This window comes from Chelonus insularis, unplaced genomic scaffold, assembly GCF_013357705.1.
Source record: "Chelonus insularis isolate UGA/USDA-ARS -01 unplaced genomic scaffold, ASM1335770v1 contig_44_pilon, whole genome shotgun sequence".
Classification (NCBI taxonomy): Eukaryota; Metazoa; Arthropoda; class Insecta; order Hymenoptera; family Braconidae; genus Chelonus; species Chelonus insularis.
The window spans coordinates 276814-293763 of NW_023276585.1; the positions used below are offsets into that span (position 1 = coordinate 276814).

The window sequence follows — 16950 nt, forward strand, 5'->3', positions numbered from 1 at the left end:
CCTCTACCACCCCTCTTACTACCTAAAATTGAATAATTAATATGTAAAGAACAAATAGACAAATAAGAAGGCGGGTAATAGAGTGAGCATTCAATAGTCTGTCTCTGACTATTCACTGTCTACATATCATTATTCACTTTCTAATTATCAAATTTATTCCTGTTAACTCCAAAAAAGTGTATTTGACATCAAATAATTATCAAACAAATGATCACAAATTATTTTAAAAAATGTATCTGTGTAAAAAACGCATTAATTTTAATATCTTAATGTTACATTTTGCAATGTTATTTTTCAAAGTATTCGGACTTTTTCCATTCACATTCAAAGTTCTAGCGACCAGTTGGACCAAAAAAGTGGACACTAATGTGAAATTTATTAGCTCGACTAGAGGAATAATTTACAACATAATTCTTTCGTGCTATTTTATTCTCATAATTCCATTTTCTTTAACCAGTGAAACATATGAAGAATTTTCATTCATCGAAAGTACAATAAAAGCTTTTTTATTAATATGTGAGAATATTGGGTGTGCGACAGTGATTCTTTTTTATATATTTCAACGACAAACCATCATAAATATCATCAATCGTCTGCTACGTTTCGAGACTAAATTAAGATCAAATTCTAGCCATAATTGTGATTTACAAAATGGAAGATCTTGTCGAATAGTGATTTCTCTAATTCAATTGATCATCATTTTTTTCTTGTGGGTATCAGAAATATTAGCAGATCGTTATGGAAAAATATATCCATTTATAAGAATAATTCCTAAATCATTGATATCATGTATAATAATGCAATATACATTTTTGTTAATTTTTATTCATAAAAGATTTCAATATCTTAACAAATCTTTGCTATCAACAACAACGTATGATACTCTGAACTCTATATCTTATGTGCAGTTGGAAATTTCACCAAACAGATCATTACCTAAAGACATGATAATGTCGAGGCTCATTTTCCTACGCCAAGCTCACCGAACTTTATATGAAATTACATACAGTATAACTGAATTTTACTCTTGGCCTATTTTATTTGCCATCACCGGTTGTTGTACGAGACTAATTTTGAGCTTATATTACCTGATAATGGTAATAATGTCTGTAAAAGCAGCATCTGTAACGAGATATATTCTAGCTTTTCTATGGGTGATTGTATTTATTTTTCCAATTATACCTCTAACTGGCTTCGTTACCAGAATTAGCACCGAGGTATTTGTTTGATTTGCATTTAATTATTTGATAAGCCATTATATGCTGATTCTAGATGATTTATTTGTTGCCAATTAAAATAATTTCATGTTATTATTGCAGATTAAAAGAACTGGAGATGTTGTAAATAGAATTATGAATAAGTATTCGACACAAATAAAAATTCATTATGAGGTAATATTTTTATTCTAATTAATGTAATTAAAATCATTTTTTCTAGTGTGAATTGTTAATTGAATTTTTCTCTTATTAGTTGGAACAATTTTCTATTGAATTACTTCATAGAAAATTACGATTCACAGCTTGTGGGTTATTTTCATTGGATGGAGGTCTAGTAACATCGGTGAGGATGTTGAATTAAAAATTTTTGCTTGAAAATAATTTCATCACCAATTTTTTTATCTAACTACGATTATTTATTCCAATTTTTTATCGTTTTTTTATGCTCTTCCGTAAATTTTTGTAACTCTAGAGGAAATGTATAAATAATTTGTTAATTCATTCCTAAACATTATTTCGGAGCGTATATTTATTATACTCTAGAGAAAAAATACGTGAGATTTATATGAAATGAACTTATTTGCAGTTGAAAAGTTTAAATCAATTTCTTTTTAGAAATAAGTCTTTTATATTCTTGGGAGTAAGATAAACGATAGCTTATAAATTCAGTTTTTGATTTTTTAACTCATAGAATAACAAATGAGATAATTTTTTAACATACAACATGGTTCAGCTTTTTACTAATACATTAAATAATCATGAAATTGTTATTAATAAAATATCATTTTATTTATTCATTATTATGTTGTAATCTTTTTAATTCTTTTGCAATCTGAACAATCGTTATAAGGTTTACCGTTTTCATCTAATTAAATGTTCTTTGTAGATGACTAGTACCATGATTACATACATGATTATCTTGGTGCAGTTCAAAGACTCCATTTTAACAGTACCAACGCCAACAACTCCACCAACATCGACTCACAATATGATGTGTACTTAGTTTATATCATACTGTAAAAATGATTTAATTTTATTCTCTAAAATAAGTTTGTTAAGAAGAAAAAAAATTTAGATCTAAATCAGAGTATATTTTTGGAAAAAAACATTGATTAATAACATGTGAGAGATCACATATCTCATGTATATTTATGATTTTTTGTTAACTCAAAAAATTGAAAGAAACAGAAGAAAAAAATGTATTAAAAAAGAAAAATAATAAAAAAAGAGTAAAAGTAAAATGGAAAATACTCCAATCGATTGATGAAGCAATTAGAGTATTATACGAGTTTTCTCGAGTCTGTTAAGCTAGAAATGCCAAATTTTGATTAGACTTTGCAAAACCAATTAAGCTTAGAGGAGAACAGGAGATTGAGTATATGTTCATTTCCGTTATTATGTAATTACGAGAATAATTGCCTCTGTTGTTCCTCAATTTTGTAGAAAGATAATTGAACAGAAGTAGTACGCACTTTGCTAATTTCGAAAATGTCATTCAATGGATGAAAACAAAATTCATCTCGACTAAATAAACAATTTTTCAATCAATCAATATTACTTTGTTGCTCAAGACATTTTTGACTGTGACATAATTCAATTTGTCTTAACTTAACAAAATTATAATAATGACTTAAATAATCATTGTTGAGTATTCCAATATGTGTGAATGAATAATGCATTCAACAATAGTTGAAAAAGGATTTTTTAATTCAAAATTCAGCACTCTAATATCTTTCAACTATTAATAAGAACACATAGAGTGTATTTTGAGAATGGAAAGTATCCCTGATCATGTATTGCAAAAAATATTTGAAAAAATTAATCCATTACAAGAATTAAGGCTTCGTGTAGTTTCAAAAATTTGGGGTGATAGCATTGAATGTAGATTTAAAAACTTGGAGATATGGCAAAAGCTGTGTCGTGATGATGATGAAATAAAGCCATGGATATTCAAGATTGTAGAGAAAAGATTTCCACAAGCAAAAAAAAATTGGAATGTTCCACTGTATCAAAAAGCTTGGAAAAAAATATTCTTTTCTTACAAAAAGTGGCGAATGATCAAGAGCTTTTCATATTTACATTTTAAACTTCACGTCATAGGATTCATGTCTAGAGACAAGATTGAATGCATAGATGTCTGGGGTATAAATGATTCTTAAATAAATATATAAAATTCTATTTTTAATTCAAATTGTGTCTTTTAAATATCAGCAAATTATGTAGCTGTTGGTACGAGTAATGGAAAGGTACTTATCTACAAAAATAATGCAGGATTTCAACCGCATTTTGAAGGGAAATATCCACTCCAATCAATTATAAAAATAAAACTATGGTACACTGGTAAATAATTATTCAAATTTAAATTCCAATTCTAGTATAATCAATTCATTGACATCATATAATATTATTAAACATGTTATTAAAATCAAAACAGTTTCAATACTGCAACGTAGACATTTTCTGTTTGATAATTTAATAGTCTAATTGAGAGAAGTGTTTGTAATCCATGCTAGTATGTGTGTAAATTATGAAAATGAGACTAAAGAAGATTACAATAATGTAACGTTTTGCTTCTGAATGGATGTTAATATCAAGACTTTGCAGCAATGTTTAATCTATCGATAATGAAGTCTTTATAAAAGCAGAATTTCTCGATAAATTTCATTGTCTTCCTACTTTATTGTTGTATACTATCACTTCTTAATTAATAATAATATTCTTTTTTTCCTTCAATTACAGAAACAAAAAACTTGATTGCTGTAATTCAGTTGTATAAATTAATGGGATATACACACTTGAAATATTGGGATGTAAAAAATTACACACGAATTCCAAATCCATTTAAAGATGAATATGTAGAAAATTATACATGGTTAGTTGATTTTATTCTACTATTAATGATATCAAATTAATATTAATATCTGATTATTTTTATTTCATGTATACCAACAATTGTAATTTTAATTTTAATGTAATGTCAATTGAGCCAGCAATGATCATAGACTCTTCATAGCCACCTCTCAGATAATTTACGAATTAGAATGGAATAAAGGTCAACTAACTATGGGTCAATCGATTGAATTCATTGATTTATTAGAAACAGTATCTAAAAAATTGAAGATTCTTGAAATGTGTGCTGATCCGAGAAAGGTAATTGTATAAGATGATGTATTTAAATTTATTATTTACCAATTAATTTATATATAAAAAAATGGTTTTATTGATTCAGCTGTCTGTTACGGTTAATAATGATGAGAATATTGCTAGAGTGATCATTTTGAAACTTCCAAGTGCTAATAGAAGGCGATTTTCAATGATAGACCATAGTCAGAGTATTGATTTATTGGGTCCCATTGAAAATATTACCTGTTATACACCACTTCCTGGCATTGCAACGTTTAGAAATAGTAATTTTAAAAAATTACTTTATCTAAAATATGAAATTAATTTTGCATTATAATGATGAAAAAAATTCTTTTCAGATGTACTAATGAGTGTTAATTTATCGTACGAATCCTTAGAAATAGTTTCAAGTTCTGTTTTAGATTTAAGTAGAGGTTCATCTTTTATATCTAAATTAAACATTTCCTCAATATTTTTGCATTGTAATATTTTATTTTTGGGCTTGAAAACTGGTAATTAGGTTTTATAATTGTTTTTTATGATTAATGTCACAAGTTGTTTGATTGTTTTTAATTAAAATGAATTTTTATTCCAGGAAAAATAACGCTGTTTTTTTTAAAGAGTGTTAAAAACTTGATAACTTTAGATTTTATAAATTTACCTTCTAGAACAATTGATGTATGCCATGATTCAATTGTTCATTTGAATATCATTCAAATTAATGGAGTTTTATATATATTTGCTGCAACTAAAATGAAGTTATATTTCATTCAATTCATTCACGATGTAGTAACACACCGAATGATTTGATTGTTGTTGAAAAATTAATGAAAATTTACAAACAGAATAAAACTGATTATAACTATTAATGTGAATATTGTTAAATTTTATATGAGAACATTTTTCATATTGTAAAAAAATTTAGATTAAAAAAAAGAAGAGTGATAATAAGTTTGTCTATCCCGTGTCATATCATCACTTGATCTCAAGTAAAATTTTAGATTTACATGTTGTCATGTCAGTGAGGACATCCTGAAAATCGAACGAGTTACATATAGAAATGAACTGGCGACGTCTCTAGAGACTTGAGCAAAAATCACACTGAACATTTTCGATTGACAGAATCGTTAGAAAATCGAATGTCAATAGTTGAAGTAAAAACTTTCAACAAACTTTTCTTCACAATATTTTATCTTACTTTGCTACTATTGACGAGTTTATGTAAAGAAAGAATTTCTTTTATTCATATGTACGTAATGGAATTAATAAATAAAATGTTAAACAACAAAGTAAAATTTGTTCTTTTTAAAATATAACATTTGAATAAAAATCATTGTGATATTTTTTATTTTAGCTTAAAAAACATTGTCTTGCTTGAACTCAATAAATAATCATAGTATTTGATTATTTGTTAGCAATTAATACAGCCAACAAAAATAACATTTTTAATTATGGATATAGATGAAAGTAAAACAACAGATTTAGCTATTGAAAGCTTAATTAAGCCAATTCTGTCAAAAATTCCCAATCTGGTGAGAAAATTACGATTACGGCAAGTATCTAAAAGATGGGGTGATCTGATTGAAGAAGTATTCGAAGAAGAGAACCTATGGAAAGTATTATGTACCAATGATTATATTTATCCATGGGTGTATAACATAATTGAAGTAATATTTCAAGATACAATAAGAAACTGGTCCAGTGAATTATTATCAATTGCTTGGAAAAGAATTTATTTATTTTACAATTATTGGAGTTTAAAAATCATGTCTACAAATATACATTTTGAATTGATGAATTTTGAAGAATATGCACCCTTTGAAGGAAATGTTCAGTCTGTAGATATACATGGTAAGCACATCATTTGTATTAATTAATTTCTGAGAGATTCTAATGAATATACTCTTTATATTTTATAATAACATTTTACATCAAGATTTTTTGTATTAATATAGCTGATAAGATAGCTATCAATATCAAAAAAACAAAAATAATTATCTTCGAAGTCAAGAATGTTAGTCAAGAATCATCAATAATACCAATTAAGTTATCTCATTTACCAAGCAATATACGACTTCAGAGAAGAAAAATCACAAGAATAAAATTATGGTTCACTGGTGAGTTTCATCAGGCCAGTTATTGAAATTAGTTTTGAAAATCTGAAGTGCAATATATTTTAAAAAATTATAGCTACTAAAAAATGGATTCTCATTGTCCACACATTCAAGAAACCTTCAAAAAGTAGAAGAATGATATATATAGACCTCAATACAAGAAAAAAATTATACAATCCATTTAAAAACCAAAGAAATATTCATAATTTCACATGGTTAGTATAAAATGTTTGTTTTAGATGAATTAATCTTTAATTAGATGACCTCATCATTTATAGTGCTAGCCACAGATTATTCATTGCCACATCTGAATTAGTATATGAATGCAAATATACAGAATCTAATAGGCTTGTTTTGGGTAACCACATTTTCGAATTTCGAGATATATTTAATAGAACGGAAATAGAACAACTCAATGTTTTAGAAATGTCAGCTAAATCTACTTTCAAAGAAGTTATGGTAATTTTCCATATTTGATTAATACTAAAAAAAAAAGAAAGTAACCAAAATTACTATCACTAATTCCATATTTGTACAGGTGTCTTTATTAATAAAAACCGCTGCAGAGAATGTCAGGGTAATTAACTTAAAAATTTCAAATGATAATGATGGCATATTCAAACGAATTGGTTGTGATAGAGATATAAGAATTCGCGTTACTGAATCTTTGTTTTATATGCCAATGCCTGGAATAGTATTTATCACTAGTGGTAAATATTTCAAACTATTCAAATAGAAACAAAATTAGTGAATATTGAAGGACTAACATGTTAAAATACTTTATTTAGCATCAGAAATGATTATTAACTTATGGTACAATCTAACAGAAACTCATAAATCGATGGAAGATGAGAGCGAAAGGATTGTTCAATTAGAAGCTCCCTCAGTGTTTGATGTAAGTCGAGAAAATGAGTTTCGATCTTCAATAAAATCTGATGCAGGTAATTTTAGTGAGATAATTAATAAAACTGATTACTTTTCATTCAAATTATATTAAATATAATCTTGGATTTAATTTTAATGAGTTTGATTTTAGATCTATTAAGATCACCATTACGAATGTTAGGATTAGATCCAATGAAAATAACGTCTATGTTTTTTTTTTGTAATGTATTATTCTTAGGTACAGAATCAGGTAAATTGACAAATTCTTCATACATTCGTGTATGCTGTTTAAAATCATTAGTCAAATGATGAATTCATTAATGTTGTTTCACTTCTAGGTGCTATTCATATGTATATTGCAGACAGTATTAAGTCATTTATACGAAAAGATTTTTTTATATTACCTACAAGGAAACTACAAGTCAGTAAATATCCAATCATTAACATCAACGTCATTGGGCAATATGGAACTCTTTTAATAATTGCTACTACACCCAAGTTGATTCATATTAGTCATCTTCGTAATGATTAAAAATCTTAACAAGATTTCTTTTTTTATTTATATTTATAATAATGAAATTATGAAATGATTATAGAAAAAATAATATTTTCTCATTAGTTTAATTACAAAAATGGCTTTTTACATAATATATTATGTTTTTCTGTATTCTTTTTATCTGTTAATCCTTCTTAGACATTTCAAATTATTATTAAATAATCTACGAATGTGACAAAATATAAATTGTTTATTAAATATAATTAGAAATTATTCACTGGGACATTTTTCATTTTGACATAACAAAATTTGACGTCGCAACATTTGTCATTTTTACAATATAAATGTTATAACATTGAATTATTCATTCACTAATGATACATCAATGAGTACCATAAAAATGGAGACACCTGAATTAATATTAAATATGATTTTCCCAAAGATTTCAAGTTTAATAAAAGTATTGCGATTACGTCAAGTGTCTCGTTTATGGGGTGATTTAATTGAAAAAATATTTGAAGAAAAAAATTTGTGGAAACAGTTGTGTAGTACAAGTGAGATAAATCCATGGGTGTATAATATAACAGAAATAATATTTCAAAATACAATGAAAGATTGGTCACGTCCTTTACTGCCAAAATCTTGGAAAAAAATATTTCTTTTTCATAATGAGTGGAATTTTAATATGAAAACAAAGGGTTTGCAAGCAAGATATGATTTGGAAGACATGGAACATTTCAGTGAAGAAATCAGTGCCATAGACATGCATGGTATAACAACAACAATAATAATTTTTTAAAATTTAATGATATTAATATTAGTCTGAGATTGTTTTTCTATTAAATATAGATGTTTATATTGCCACTTGCCATGAACAAATGAAAATAATCATTTCTGAAAGTGGAATAGTCAGCAAACCAACGCCTAGAAACATCTTTGTATTGTCACTTCTCTATGAAGTAAAAAAAAAATTAAAAAAAATTATCAAGATAAAATTCTGGCTTACATGTGAGTATTCATAAAAATTATTTACCATATTTGTGCATTATAATTTTCAAATATTATTCAAAATTGTAGATTCTAAGCGGCTAATTTTGGTGGTACATTTAATACATAGGTTGACAATGAAATCAACTTTAAAGTATTTTGATGTGATCAAAAAACAAAAAATAGAAAATCCATTCAAAAGTCAGACGAATATACAAAATTTTACATGGTTAGTTTAGTAATATTTTTATTCTTATCAATAACTCAATAAAAAGTTTATAGATTAATATCTTCAGAGAAAATTTTTTTTTTCTACAGTACAAGTAACAGGTTATTTGTCGCTACGTCTAAAACAATATATGAATGCATGTGGAAAGAAAATAAACTTAATGTAGGTTATATTTTTGAAATTAAAACTATCTTGAACAAAAATGAAATGCAACAAATGAAGATTTTGGAAATGTGTGCTAAATTAGATTTCAAAGTGGACAGGGTAATATGTTCTATTCAAGTGTTCATTTTATACAAAATGTGTCATTTTATAAAAAACTTTCATAAATTCACATAGCTGGCTGTATTGATTCAAATTGCTGCAGATAAAGTCCGAGCTATTACTCTAATCATTCCACGAAATGAAAAAGAACGTTTTAAAAAACTGGACTGCGATAGAGATATAATAATTAAACATGATGATTCCTTACATTACATACCAATGCCTGGAATTTTATTTGCCGTTTATGGTAAAAAAAAACAATTATTCAAAATCTAAACAAGATCTCAAATGAGGTTAAAAAATTTTGTAGATTCAGAAATGGTGATCAATCTATGGTGGTCCTTATTGAATTTACAAGAAGAAGCTAGTGATCAGAAGGATAGAATTGTTCCTTTGAGACTTGCAGAAGTATCAGATCTCAATCGAGATAGTGATCATAGACGTTCTCAATCTTCAACGTCATCGTCATCATCTGTTGGAGGCTTTAGAGATAGTACTAGTAATTCATTATCTTTTTTCATTATAGTGTAGAGAAATCTTGTTAATCATCTAGAATAATTTTTTTTGTAGATCCTCTGACAAATTTTAAATCAACATACAGAATTTTAAGGTCAGGAAGATTAAAAATCTCATCAATTTTATTTCTTTGCAACATTTTGATTATAGGTTTATACACTGGTAAGTTAATATTCATTTGAATTTATTCATTCTTGTAGAGATTGCATGAATATTTGCAGTAGATCTACCCATTTTTACTAGACTATTTTAACAATTTCAACTTTTAAAAAAAAAAATAATATTCATTTTCTTAGGTGATCTTGAAATTTACTTTTTGGACAATATTAAAACTTTAACAAAAACAGATTTTTATGCAATGCCTAGAAAAGTTATAAATATATGTGAGGACCCAATTATTAGCATTAATCTGTTTCGGCAAAAGAAAAATTTCTTCAATGTTATTGTTACAACACCAAAAGCAATCTACTTTAAAGAATTTACACCTACTGAAGATATGATGATGAATGATTTATTTGCTTCTATACCTTTTTAATATGTTATTTTAATCTTTATTATCTATAATAATGAAATATGTCCATTCAATAAAAAAAACTAATCCATAGATAATTAATGATGATTATTTGCAAATAGTATCAGTGAATATCAACCTTCATCCATACAGTTGGTAAATTTCTATTCTTGCATAATTTTGTTAATATCTATTTACATGATGTCCTATAAAATAGAATATTTGGCGTATTACGCCATAATATGCATGTACAGTATACTTAATTAAATATCCAAATCATTGACGCAGTAAAGTTCCATGAGTCGATTCAACTTTAGATCAATGTACATATTCAACATATATATTTCAAAGTATTAATAATAAATCGCTACATGTATACTGAACTATTTTATTCAATTTATTATTACCATGTTATTCCTTTAGGAGGTCAAGCTTTCCAAAAATAAACACTTTTTCATAAATTGTATTTGAAAAGAATATTCAAGCTTTAGTCAATCAATTTATTAGATAAACAATAACAATAGTTAATCAACTGGGTAACATTAACTTTATTGAGTTTCTTTGTAATATAAGCTAGTAACTAGGGTAATATCATTTAGTTTAGTTATTTCGAAGAATCTAGATCGAAAAAAAATAAAACTTGGAATAAATAAAATGAATGTGAAACGAAAATTCACAAATTGTGATAAGTTTTTGCTCAATACAGTTATGATTTCTTTCAAAATATTTGGAATGGCTCCGTTTAATATATCTATTCCAAAACATTCAAATGTTAATTCAGAGAAAAAATGTGTGCAATTTTCTTATTCATTTATTGGATCAGTTTACAATATTATTTTATCTGTATTTTTATTAATTTTATTTGGATTTGTTATGAATGCAATAACTGTGGAAAGAATTGCTATATCGAAAAGTATACCGATAACGATTTTCTTATATGCATTATTTATTTTTATGGCTGGAATCTTAGTCATGATAATTATTAACTTAATTTATTATTCAAATCAGCAGAAATTTGTCAACAATATCAATACTCTTCTCTATGTCGATAGTGTTTTAATGAAAAATTTACAAGATTCCTATCACTTTAATTTTAAGTCATCTCTTCTTATGACAATTAGTATTTTTGTAGTTCTTGATATCGTTATTACGGCATGTCTAATTGTTTCTTACAAACACTATGTGGAATTAATTGTTCGTATGGTTGGAATAACAATTGGCATTTTCATGATACAATATATATTTATTTTAACATTCATTCAAAAGATGTATCGTGGTATAAATAATTCTTTATCATCATTATCAGAAGTGTCTAAGGAATCAAAAATAAGGAGAATTTTTTTAATTGATACATCAAATCATATGATATTTATCAAAAGACTTTTTTATATCCGAAAAATGCAAAGGATTATGTGGGATATTATTACCAATTTTTTATGTCTTTTTTCATTACCTTTATTACTGAGCATCTGTTTTATTTGTACTGTTATGATTTTCAATACTTTTATGTTCATTCAATACGTGAAGTTATCAACGAATGAATTCTTTTATTTGCGTGCTATTTATTACATGTTCAACAACAACCTTTATGTATTTTTAGTAATTAAATTTACGAACTGTATCACTAGCCTCATCTTTGAAGTAAGTATTTTGATAAATTTTTTTTTTATTAAATGCCTTAAACCAAACAAGGTTTATTTTGGCTATTCCGAGTAAAAATAAATAGGCCCAAAAGAAGCCCAAAATGAAAAATAAGCCCAATACAGGCCCGACTGAAACCCCATCTTGGCTTAGAGAAATTTTCAGTGCCCAAAACAAGCCCATCACAGGTCTAAATTATGAAGGAGCCCAATTTAAGCCCAAAAATAACGTCCAGGCCTATAATGCGCCCAAATCGGGCTTAAAAATATTTTCCAGGCCCAAAACGCGTCCAATTCAAGCCCATTTCCAAGATCATATTCGACAATGATGATAATAAATTATTAAAAGTGTAAATTTGTAGCACGAAAGTTAATTTAATAATAAGTTTTTATGATAATTTTTTTTTTCTAAGTTTTTAAAATATTTTTGGGCGCGTTATAGGCCTGGACAATATTTTTGGGCTCGAATTGGGTCTCCTTTGGGCGCACCCAAAAACCGGGATATACAAAAATACATTTATATACAAAATAATATGAACAAATATACAATGCTGAATACTATCTACATAGGTGAATCGCTTACAGATTTAATTTACAGTTAATGAGGTACTTTACAATCTTTAGACATGCAAGGATCAATATCCAATGGCCTCTGGCGAAATGTTTTAATGTCGAGTTAATTATGTAACTTCAGTTTTTTTAAAACATTTTGATAAATAGGGTAACAAAACCAATAGATTAATACTGTCTAGAAGATGAACAAATTGTTAAAATTATAAACAATAGAAAATTAAAATGCAATAAGATATTCTTTATTATTTGAAGGAAGGTCTGATGAGTTGGAAAATATTAAATTTCTGCAAAAAAATTCAATTCATATTCTTAATGATTGTTTAAATCTTGTTTATATTTTGAACTCAACTGTCCATCTATTGGTGTATTTATTCTATAGATAATTATTTAAGAACATAAATCAGTAAGAATTAATTACAAAATTTAGTTACAATATACTTTAAAAAGTTAAAGTTTTATTCATCAAGCAAAAAAAAGGGTTTAAGTAAAAAGTTTTGTAATATCAAAGACTCCAAGTTAGAGAACTTTGGTATATGAGTTATGTTTTATTGCTTTAGAATACACAAGTTGCTATATCTGTTATAGTTAGAGTTATAAAGGTAAAATTGTACCGAAAATGCCATTTAGGGAAACCGTAATTAGTTCGAGTTCAAGAAAATTTATACTCAAAGTTATAGAGAAAAAAGAAACGTTGAGAGAAACGTTTCCTTCGATTTATCGAGACTCTAGGGAACACTTTAGTCCAGAATGAAACAATCACGTACTCGAGATTCATAGAATAATAAATTTGTTTGTAAACAAAGAATTTTCAATTAATTATGCATTCATTTTTTCAGATTAAACGAACAAGCCATATTGTTTATAAATTAATATCAGTTTCTCCAGAGCCAACTCAACTCAAACTCCAGGTACAATTTTATTAAGGCGCCTCGAGTGGAAAAATATAGGTACATGGTCGGCCATATGTAAACAAATAGGAGTTAGAAATGTGAAAAACAATCTGTCAAATCGCTTTAGACTTTTAATTTCGGATATTTTGCTTATTCTTCAACCAATCGTACTCGTTTCATTCCATAGATTGTTGTTGCGCGGATCTTTTCCTGTAGGTATTTCATTATTTTATCTACTTATTTGCCTAAAACTAGTGCACAAAGGTCCATATACTTTCATATACCTATATTTTTCCACTCGAGGCGCCTTAAATAATCTACATGTTAATTAATGTAAAAGAACAGTAATTATAATTTGATGAATGAATAAATCATTATTAATTATATTTATTTACAGTTAGAACAATTTGGTGTTGAAATATTACACAGAAAAAGGATAAAATTCACCGCTTATGGTTTATTTTCACTAGATAGGAGCCTTTTAACAAGTGTAAGGAGAGAATATTTTAAATTTAACTCAAAGAAAAATTTGCATCAAGATCAAAATTCATTATTTATTTATTTATTCATATAATTATTTAACAAAGGATTCATTATTCATGCAGATGCTACGAGTGATGATTACTTACATAGCCTTCCTCTTACAAAGTCAAAAAGTTTCTAGACTGGATGACAAATTATGATCAAATTGAAAAAAAACATAATGGTATGTTGAAAAAACTAGGACAATTAAATGATGTATAGTTATTCAAATGCTACTATATTTTTTTAAAAATAAACAAATTTATATGTTAATCAAAAATTAAAATTAAGGGAAAAATAATTGATATATTTTTATGATTAAAAAAGTATTAATATTAAACGAACTACTTTATTATTATTGAAGCAATCATCGGAAAACCTTTTACGTTTTTTTTAACGCATAAAAACATTTTTCATTTACTTGATAGACTTATATTTAATTACATTTTATCATTCAATTAAACTTAAGAATTACATTGAACTATTCCTTCATTAAAAATGAATAAACCCAATAAATAAACAGATCCCAATTCCTGATATTTTTCCTACCCAAAAAAAAATCAAACACTCAAGCTCAAAGACTAATATCAGTTATCGTTCAATTCTTCCTTAAAAAGTTTATAAGAAAATCAAGTCTAGAGAAAAATTGAGTGAAAATGATAAGTTTTGAACATCGATTTTCAAAATGTGAAACATTTTTATTTGGTGCTCTGTTAAAAATATTTAAAATCGTTGGACTGGCGCCTTTTACAATTTCTACATTAGTAAATCAGCGTAATAATAGAAAGCAAATGTCATTACAGCTATCATATTCTAAATCTGGTTTTCTTTATAACGTGAGTTTATCATCACTTATGATGGTTTCAATGGCATATATGATCAATGTTTTACAGAATGATTTGAGGAATGGTTCAGAAAAAGTGTCAACAATGTATACAATTGCTATCTCAGTTAGTGGATCTACTTTTTTCTGTTATGTGATACTTTATTATGCAATAAAGCAAGAAAATATATTAAAACATTTGAATAATTTATTGAACTTTGACAAAGAATTAACAAAAACATTAAAACTTCACTGTCCAATGAACTACAGAAAATTTATCATAGTAACATTTGTTTTATACTTTATTATCAATGCTATGATAGTATGTATTTTACTGTTTACTCATCAAATCCATTTGCAATTCATCTTTCGTTGGATTGGATTCGTCATTGGAAACATCGTCCTCCAATATGTAGTTATTTGTAGTTTCATTCAAGGAATATATCGAAACATGAACGATTATCTACTATCATTATCAAGAATGAAAGAAGAAAAAATTATAAACAATATTTTTTTAATAAATACAGTCAATAATGATAGTGTTTTGCCAAAGCTAATATTTATACGGAAAATGCAACGTAATGTTACAGAAGTTTTACATAATTTCTCGAAATTTTTCTCTTGGCCATTGCTATTAAGTATTGCTTTTATAAGTTCGTGTACAGTATTTAATGTATTCATGGGTTTGAAACCGTTTATTCTACCAAAGAAAGAGCAAAAAAAACAGGTGTTTGAATTCATTTTGAGGATCGTTAAAGACGTTTATATATTGGTCATGTTGACAAACTGCGTCACCAATCTCATTACTGAAGTGAGTACTTTATTCTATGAAATTTAAATAAAAATAAGTACACTCAATCGAACTAAAAAAGAAGCAAAAAAATATCATCAAACATTTTTAGACGAATTTTACACTTCTAATTCAAAATTAAATATTCAGATATATTTTAATTCCATGTGGAATTTTGTTTCAGATGAAAAGAACGAGTAAAATTATTTACAAACTCGTAGCAGCATTTCCTAGCCAAATTGCAATCAGACTGGAGGTATTATCAAGAATAAATTTGATAAATTGATAAAAATATTCAAAGATAAATTTTTGGTTGCAGTTGGAACAATTTTCAATTGAATTATTGCACAGAAAAGTAATGCCATTTACTGCTTGTGGACTGTTTTCACTAGATGCTAGTCTACTAACATCAGTAAGAATATTGTCTTTCAATAAAAATTCCACTCAAGTTAACATGAACTTATTTTCAACCTTCAATTCAATATTTTTAGGTTGGTAGAGTCATTTTAACTTATATAGTTCTCCTCATTCAATGCCAATTTTATGAACAGAAACCAACTAAACAGGATAACTTTAATGGTAATTAGAAACATAGTAAATAAGTGAGAGCAATTCGTGAAGATGATATTCTCAGCAAACTTGATCATGTTTCAGAAACTTCAACTCAACCATTTCAAAATTACTAAGATGACTTTCCGTCCGGTGAATTTTACATAGTATAAACAATTAAAGGATTGATTCAGTTTCAATTTAATTACTCTATCAAATTCAGTTATAGTTGAAGGAAAAAGTAATTTCATTATCCTATATTTCATCAACAAATCTTTATAAAGACTGTCATGAATTAATGTCATCCCTAGTCTCTAAGTTATCATTTTTCATTATAACTTTCATCCTGAAATTGTGTTTATTTTATTTCATGTTAATAAAAAAAAAATTGTTTTAAGAAGACATCATTACTTTTAAAAAACAGAGCTTATAAAATGTCGAAGAAAAAATTATCTTGCAAGCAGGTGAAGAAATAACTTTTTATCAATATGCAATATTTTACCCTCTCTCGTAGTCTTTTCAAATATTAACTCTGCTTGAATTATTACATTAAAAACACTCATAATTTACTATCAATAGCTTGTTTCCACTCTATAATAGACTATCTATAGCAGTAATAAATTTTCACTCTGACATTATGGAAATTTGCATATCAATATTGATTTTAGACACTCCATAAATTAAATGAAAAATTATTTTTTTCAGCTGTGTAACAAATTTTTTCAACCCCTAGCTTACAAAACTGTTGCAATATTAAATAAATCATGGATACATAAATTACATTTATAAAATATTGTCTTTCTAATAAATAAACTAAAAGA

General features: G+C 26.5%; 5 protein-coding genes across 6 annotated transcripts; all 5 read left to right on the top strand.

The window, feature by feature from the left end:
• Window positions 1-944: 944 nt before the first annotated feature.
• Window positions 945-2220, top strand: LOC118069859 (putative gustatory receptor 28a). Its single transcript, XM_035088202.1, has 4 exons — window positions 945-1217; window positions 1320-1391; window positions 1471-1560; window positions 2104-2220. The coding sequence occupies exons 1-4, from the start codon at window positions 945-947 to the stop codon at window positions 2218-2220; spliced, it is 552 nt and encodes a 183-aa protein (XP_034944093.1).
• Window positions 2221-2786: 566 nt separating this feature from the next.
• LOC118069860 (uncharacterized) lies at window positions 2787-4860 on the top strand. Its single transcript, XM_035088203.1, has 6 exons — window positions 2787-3359; window positions 3429-3557; window positions 3957-4089; window positions 4208-4367; window positions 4447-4624; window positions 4700-4860. The coding sequence occupies exons 1-6, from the start codon at window positions 2990-2992 to the stop codon at window positions 4858-4860; spliced, it is 1131 nt and encodes a 376-aa protein (XP_034944094.1). The 5' UTR covers window positions 2787-2989.
• Window positions 4861-5734: 874 nt separating this feature from the next.
• LOC118069861 (uncharacterized) lies at window positions 5735-7871 on the top strand. The gene is made up of 8 exons (XM_035088204.1): window positions 5735-6191; window positions 6296-6457; window positions 6531-6669; window positions 6733-6913; window positions 6993-7164; window positions 7243-7395; window positions 7491-7589; window positions 7678-7871. Exons 1-8 carry the CDS (start codon window positions 5792-5794, stop codon window positions 7869-7871), a joined length of 1500 nt encoding a protein of 499 aa, XP_034944095.1. The 5' UTR covers window positions 5735-5791.
• A 313-nt stretch (window positions 7872-8184) lies between these two features.
• Window positions 8185-10643, top strand: LOC118069818 (uncharacterized). 2 transcript variants are annotated; one of them, XM_035088149.1, is made up of 8 exons: window positions 8185-8605; window positions 8685-8843; window positions 8913-9051; window positions 9141-9315; window positions 9391-9562; window positions 9626-9814; window positions 9886-9993; window positions 10128-10643. In XM_035088149.1, exons 1-8 carry the CDS (start codon window positions 8221-8223, stop codon window positions 10364-10366), a joined length of 1566 nt encoding a protein of 521 aa, XP_034944040.1. In that variant the 5' UTR covers window positions 8185-8220; the 3' UTR covers window positions 10367-10643. The 2 variants fall into 2 exon arrangements, with proteins under 2 accessions (XP_034944040.1, XP_034944041.1); XM_035088150.1 differs by having other exon boundaries at window positions 9626-9808; window positions 10128-10642.
• Window positions 10644-14758: 4115 nt separating this feature from the next.
• On the top strand, window positions 14759-16167 carry LOC118069862 (putative gustatory receptor 28a). Its single transcript, XM_035088205.1, has 5 exons — window positions 14759-14939; window positions 15318-15601; window positions 15765-15836; window positions 15900-15992; window positions 16072-16167. Exons 1-5 carry the CDS (start codon window positions 14759-14761, stop codon window positions 16165-16167), a joined length of 726 nt encoding a protein of 241 aa, XP_034944096.1.
• Window positions 16168-16950: the final 783 nt, after the last annotated feature.

What these genes read in the sequence shown, in the direction of transcription:
- LOC118069859 (XM_035088202.1), top strand. Translation starts at nt 945, where the DNA reads ATGATAATGTCGAGGCTCATTTTCCTACGCCAAGCTCACCGAACTTTA. An exon ending in AAATAAAAATTCATTATGAG is followed by an intron (nt 1,392 to 1,470) that starts GTAATATTTTTA and finishes TTCTCTTATTAG; the next exon opens with TTGGAACAATTTTCTATTGA. An exon ending in ATGGAGGTCTAGTAACATCG is followed by an intron (nt 1,561 to 2,103) that starts GTGAGGATGTTG and finishes TGTTCTTTGTAG; the next exon opens with ATGACTAGTACCATGATTAC.
- LOC118069862 (XM_035088205.1), top strand. Translation starts at nt 14,759, where the DNA reads ATGTCATTACAGCTATCATATTCTAAATCTGGTTTTCTTTATAACGTG. An exon ending in TCACCAATCTCATTACTGAA is followed by an intron (nt 15,602 to 15,764) that starts GTGAGTACTTTA and finishes ATTTTGTTTCAG; the next exon opens with ATGAAAAGAACGAGTAAAAT. An exon ending in AAATTGCAATCAGACTGGAG is followed by an intron (nt 15,837 to 15,899) that starts GTATTATCAAGA and finishes TTTTGGTTGCAG; the next exon opens with TTGGAACAATTTTCAATTGA.
- LOC118069818 (XM_035088149.1), top strand. Translation starts at nt 8,221, where the DNA reads ATGAGTACCATAAAAATGGAGACACCTGAATTAATATTAAATATGATT. An exon ending in AATTTTATTTGCCGTTTATG is followed by an intron (nt 9,563 to 9,625) that starts GTAAAAAAAAAC and finishes AAAATTTTGTAG; the next exon opens with ATTCAGAAATGGTGATCAAT. An exon ending in AGGCTTTAGAGATAGTACTA is followed by an intron (nt 9,815 to 9,885) that starts GTAATTCATTAT and finishes TTTTTTTTGTAG; the next exon opens with ATCCTCTGACAAATTTTAAA.
- LOC118069861 (XM_035088204.1), top strand. Translation starts at nt 5,792, where the DNA reads ATGGATATAGATGAAAGTAAAACAACAGATTTAGCTATTGAAAGCTTA. An exon ending in AATAAAATTATGGTTCACTG is followed by an intron (nt 6,458 to 6,530) that starts GTGAGTTTCATC and finishes AAAAAATTATAG; the next exon opens with CTACTAAAAAATGGATTCTC. An exon ending in AATAGTATTTATCACTAGTG is followed by an intron (nt 7,165 to 7,242) that starts GTAAATATTTCA and finishes TACTTTATTTAG; the next exon opens with CATCAGAAATGATTATTAAC.
- LOC118069860 (XM_035088203.1), top strand. Translation starts at nt 2,990, where the DNA reads ATGGAAAGTATCCCTGATCATGTATTGCAAAAAATATTTGAAAAAATT. An exon ending in TATGTAGAAAATTATACATG is followed by an intron (nt 4,090 to 4,207) that starts GTTAGTTGATTT and finishes CAATTGAGCCAG; the next exon opens with CAATGATCATAGACTCTTCA. An exon ending in TGTGTGCTGATCCGAGAAAG is followed by an intron (nt 4,368 to 4,446) that starts GTAATTGTATAA and finishes TTATTGATTCAG; the next exon opens with CTGTCTGTTACGGTTAATAA.